We start from the raw sequence: 6000 nt of genomic DNA on the forward strand, positions 1-6000 counted from the left end.
TACTGGGCTTATGCACTGGAAATGCACACTAAGAATCTCACTGGCTCACAGGACCAGTTCCAGATGAACAGTATTAATTGTCCTCCCAGTCCCAGGATCATCATGTGCACTTGGCGGTTGTGTTTGAGGTGCTGTGGACGTGTTGTTGATGACTCTGCACCTCCCGCTTGCTCTTGGAACAAATTATGTTTCAGAGACTTTTCCTCCACCACACTGAAAATGACCGGTATGCTGTTGTGCTGAGCACAGCGCACTGCTCTTAAAAAACACACCTTTTGTCGGCATGTCATAATAGGCAAACATGTGCCTAGAAGACAAATCTGATCTACAACCTCACAGCTTGTAGATCAGCTATTTCCGACGGAGAGATTTGGTGTGTGCAACAGACCCATTCAACAAGTGTGGCTAAAGGTAATGGAAGGAGATCATGTTGATTGGCCATGATTGAATAAACCTGCAACACACTCACTGACAATTAGTATTCAGCAGAGAGAGATCTCTCTCTCTCTCTCTCTCTCTCTCTCTCTCTCTATATATATATATATATATTATATATATATATATTATATATATATATATATATATATATATATATATATATATATATATATATATATATATATATATATAATATATATACATACACACATATACACACAGCCTAAAATATTCATCTTGCCTCTGAACTGCCAGTACTCAACCTTTTCTCAGTCCGGGAAAAATATAAAAAGTCTGTCAGCATGCCCCACCCGCCACACCACTGACTGTGCTTCACGCCGGTTCATCTGTTTGACTAAAAATAGTGCCCTGTGTCTTCTTTTGTTCAATAGGAACTCACCTTACTTACTTACTTACAATACTAAACATACTGTATTTGTCTTAGAATGTGGTGGTAAACAAAAGGTTTATATGGTTGGTGTCTTAGAAACGAAATGTGTTCAGAATGTTAAATGGAAACTTTGTGGTAATTATCACCTGTCACTATATGTCTATGTTTGTCTCCATCACTCCGTGTGTGTGACTGTGTGTGTGTGTGTGTGTGTGTGTGTGTGTGTGTGTGTGTGTGTGTGTGTGTGTGTGTGTGTGTGTGAACATACGTGCATGCTTGCGTTTGTGTGAGTGAGTGTGCGTGCTGGCGTGTGTGTGTGTATCTCACCTGTCACATTTCAGACCCCCGAAACCCTCCTTACACCGGCATGACCCTGCTGGCTGAGCTGTCAGTCAAACACACCCAGACGTGAAATGAGAGAGAGCATCTCTACAAAGACACTGCAGTCTTTACAATGCCACTGAAAATACACCTCATTTTAAATACATGAGAAAGCTCTTCACCAAACTAAATACATCTCATCCAAATACATAGTAATTATCAAAAAAAAGTCAATAATTATTTATTTTTATTGTTAAACTTTTGAAAGATTTTGTTAGGGGAAGGTCAGTACAAAGGTACTAACGCATGAGCGTGCATGAGCGAGCGCGTGTGTATGCAACTGTGTGCGTCTGCTCACACATACATGCATGCAAATGTCTTTATATGCACAGTATGCACAGTATATAATAAGGGATAATGCACAGAGAGCGTGACAGTTGTGAGAAAATAACCTCACGACAGGGGGGGGGGGGGGGGGGGGGGTGCAGTGCTTTATACCCTGCTGAAGTGCGGTTTCTCATAATTGACTTGCTCACGGTGCATTACCCCGCTTATACCACGGCTAACTTGCCAAAGTATTTAATGCACAGTCGTTTAGAAGTTTAGAAGCAATTTACTCGTGAAACGCAAGCAAAGTCATCACTGTGAGAAATAGCACCTGCTTATATGTGACCTAGCTGAGTGCTTCTCAAACCTTTTCAAGTCAAGGAGCCCGTTGATAATTATGTAATTAGCAGCGGAATGTTTTGTGCCAGATTTACCCAAACAAAATAATAAATAATTCAAGGATCTACAATCTACAAGCTCGCTGCATGCGCGTCACGTTATGCTGCACTGTGAGCTGTGCTGCACTGCAAGCTTGTACATCTGCTATTTTTGAATAGTAGAAACGTAAACGTATACATGGATAAAGAGGTTAAGATGATTGTGATGCTATGTTAACTACTTTTTATTACCTTGAAAAACATAGTTTTTAAGTATGTATAGTTGCATTGTTCACATAATCGATTGATATATTCAAATATAAATGCTCTGAAAATGCATGCGGGCCACCCATCTTACCACTCAAAGACAGCCTCTCACACAGTATACAAATACACCACTGGAACACTGGAACGTGTTATCATACAGTAGGTATAACATGTTATCATAGGTAGGTATGGAGCATACCGGCTGAGGCCTGGCTGGGGTCTGGAACGTGTTATCATACAGTAGGTATAACATGTTATCATAGGTAGGTATGGAGCATACCGGCTGAGGCCTGGCTGGGGTCTGGAACGTGTTATCATACAGTAGGTATAACATGTTATCATACAGTAGGTAGGTTTGGAGCATACCGGCTGAGGCCTGGCTGGGGTCTGGAACGTGTTATCATACAGTAGGTATAACATGTTATCATAGGTAGGTATGGAGCATACCGGCTGAGGCCTGGCTGGGGTCTGGAACGCATGCAGGGCTGATGGATCCATGGGGGTCACAGGAGCAGGGATGACAGGGACTATCATCCTCAGGTCCCACCTGGTAGGACACATAAAACATATTATACACTCACACACATAACGTCGGCTGTTGCTTTTCAGGATAAAACATTGAAGAAAATGTGCAAAAGTAGCAGATGTGCTACTTTTAATGTGTTTTTTTTTTGTGGCTTTCGCCTTTATTTTATTTAATTTTTTTTATAGAGGGACAGACAGTAGGTTGACAGGAAATGGGGAGAGAGATGGAGGGGAAGACATGCAGTAAAGTCCGTCGGGGTCGGGAGTCGAACCTGTGGCTTTACATAGATTGTGCATTACATTCACACACACATTCATACAGCTCTCCGTATACCGAGCAATCTTTGTTCCTACTTGACCTATGGTCATGAAGTGTGGGTTATGACATAAGGAATAAGGTTGTGAATACAAGCGGCCAAAATGAGTTTTCTTTGACGGTGGCTGGCATCTCCCTTAGAGATAGGGTGAGAAGTTCAGTCACACGAGAGAGACTTGGAGGAGAGTCACTGCTTCTTCGCCTGGAAAGGAGCCAGAGTAGGTGGTTCGGGCATCTGGTTAGGATGCCTCTCGAGCATCTCCCTAGGGAAGTCCTCAAGGTACGTCCCACTGGGAGGAGACCCTGGGGCAGACCATGGAGCAGATGGAGGGATCACATCAACTCACTGGCCTTGGAACGCCTCAGGATCCCCCAGGAGGAAGTTACTAATGTTGCTCTGTAGAGGGAAGCCTGGAGCTCTCTGGTGGAGCTGTTGCCCCCGAGACTACAGATAAGCGGTTGAAGATGGATGGATGGATTCATACGCCGACGGTGTAGGAAACCATGCAAGGCACCAACCTGCACACCGGGAGCAATTAGGGGTTCAGAGTCTTGCTCAAGGACACTTCGACAATAACTCTGGGGCTTACTAGCCTGCTGTGTTTTTGAATCGGCTGTAATTTTTTTAACTGACCTGGGAAACAAACTGCAAAGCCTGACCAGGGGCCAGTGTCGCATAAATAACATGAAACAAAGAATGTCCGGTAGACACATAAAGGTAACACATACCCAAGCAGGTCTGTAGTGTCCAGAGACACATAAAGGTAACACATACCCAGGCAGGTCTGTAGTGTCCAGAGACACATAAAGGTAACACATACCCAGGCAGGTCTGTAGTGTCCAGAGACACATAAAGGTAACACATACCCAGGCAGGTCTGTAGTGTCCAGAGACACATAAAGGTAACACATACCCAGGCAGGTCTGTAGTGTCCAGAGACACATAAAGGTAACACATACCCAGGCAGGTCTGTAGTGTCCAGAGACACATAAAGGTAACACATACCCAGGCAGGTCTGTAGTGTCCAGAGACACATAAAGGTAACACATACCCAGGCAGGTCTGTAGTGTCCAGAGACACATAAAGGTAACACATACCCAGGCAGGTCTGTAGTGTCCAGAGACACATAAAGGTAACACATACCCAGGCAGGTCTGTAGTGTCCAGAGACACATAAAGGTAACACATACCCAGGCAGGTCTGTAGTGTCCAGAGACACATAAAGGTAACACATACCCAGGCAGGTCTGTAGTGTCCAGAGACACATAAAGGTAACACATACCCAGGCAGGTCTGTAGTGTCCGGAGACACATAAAGGTAACACATACCCAGGCAGGTCTGTATTGTCCGGAGACACATAAAGGTAACACATACCCAAGCAGGTCTGTAGTGTCCAGAGACACATAAAGGTAACACATACCCAGGCAGGTCTGTAGTGTCCAGAGACACATAAAGGTAACACATACCCAAGCAGGTCTGTAGTGTCCAGAGACACATAAAGGTAACACATACCCAGGCAGGTCTGTAGTGTCCGGAGACACATAAAGGTAACACATACCCAGGCAGGTCTGTATTGTCCGGAGACACATAAAGGTAACACATACCCAAGCAGGTCTGTAGTGTCCAGAGACACATAAAGGTAACACATACCCAGGCAGGTCTGTAGTGTCCGGAGACACATAAAGGTAACACATACCCAAGCAGGTCTGTAGTGTCCAGAGACACATAAAGGTAACACATACCCAAGCAGGTCTGTAGTGTCCAGAGACACATAAAGGTAACACATACCCAGGCAGGTCTGTAGTGTCCAGAGACACATAAAGGTAACACATACCCAGGCAGGTCGGTAGTGTCCAGAGACACATAAAGGTAAAACATACCCAGGCAGGTCTGTAGTGTCCAGAGACACATAAAGGTAACACATACCCAGGCAGGTCTGTAGTGTCCGGAGACACATAAAGGTAAAACATACCCAGGCAGGTCGGTAGTGTCCGGAGACACATAAAGGTAACACATACCCAGGCAGGTCTGTAGTGTCCAGAGACACATAAAGGTAACACATACCCAGGCAGGTCTGTAGTGTCCGGAGACACAGCTCTCACAGTTGATGCCTGCCGTGTTGTCACGGCAACCCACGCAGACCCCGCCCCCTTTGTTTTCGCCCCGGGCGTCCAGGCTGAGAGACATGTCCGCCACCGTTTGGTTGAAGTAGCACTCATCTGCCTTCCCATGGCAGTTACACTCTGAGAAGGAAGACACACACACACACACACAGAGATGTGAAAATACATTTTGGTAACAGCAGCTATACATTATACATTTGTGATTTGTACACAAATCCTCTAGTGACATTTCAAATAAATACATAATAAACCTCTGAGAGTGAACAAACGTTTCTGTAATCTTCCGGAACCATTTGGTTATGTTTGTACGCACTCAGAGTTAAATTCTCACTCCAAATTTTACTGTGTGTTAGACAGAGAGACCTTTATTGATCCTGTGGAGGAAACTGAGTCACCGCACCAATTAAAGGTAGTGTAAGTGATATTTTTGGGTTAAAACTAAAAGTTTTTTGTTAAAAGGTTAAATCACTTTCTGTTTAATAAAAAACTGGAGACATGGAGACTCCTCAATATACAATATACAACACAATATAGAGCTTTTTAACCAAAGAAAATCACTTACACTACCTTTAAGAAACAGTAGTACGCTAAGATAGATAACATCACACACAAACTTATCGTCAAAACTGAGATATATCTTTAGACATTGCGCTCCGCGTCTTCCCCTGCTTTTTATCTCTCTCCCTGCCTCTCTCCCAAGCATTTAAAATTAAATGCTAGTATTTACATAAATTGATTGTTTACTGTAGCCGATTCCTGTGACTTAAACAAAAACAGTTTTCAACTGGGAAAGGAAACGTTTCAAGCATGCAAGTAGAAAGTAAGAAATCACACCCGTTTGAAGTGAGGGGCGCTCTTATCATCTTACAACATCGAGGACAAAAAGAACATGGACAAAACAAACATTAAACTCTGT

At 43.7% G+C, this 6000-nt stretch overlaps 1 protein-coding gene across 7 annotated transcripts in view; it reads right to left on the bottom strand.

The window, feature by feature from the left end:
- Window positions 1-6000, bottom strand: part of lama2 (laminin, alpha 2) — a 254248-nt gene that overhangs the window by 159087 nt on the left and 89161 nt on the right. For 6 of the 7 annotated variants that reach the window (XM_083790714.1, XM_083790710.1, XM_083790709.1 and 3 more), the window contains exons 9-11: window positions 5026-5204; window positions 2569-2668; window positions 1157-1214 (exon numbers count right to left, since the gene is read on the bottom strand). In XM_083790714.1, coding sequence (XP_083646840.1) covers window positions 1157-1214; window positions 2569-2668; window positions 5026-5204 — 337 coding nt within the window. Of the gene's footprint in view, window positions 1-1156; window positions 1215-2320; window positions 2343-2568; window positions 2669-5025; window positions 5205-6000 lie in introns of those variants that run through there. The other variant, XM_083790713.1, reaches the window with a different exon arrangement.

Source organism: Protomyctophum parallelum, assembly GCF_964188405.1.
Source record: "Protomyctophum parallelum genome assembly, chromosome: 19".
Lineage (NCBI taxonomy): Eukaryota > Metazoa > Chordata > Actinopteri > Myctophiformes > Myctophidae > Protomyctophum > Protomyctophum parallelum.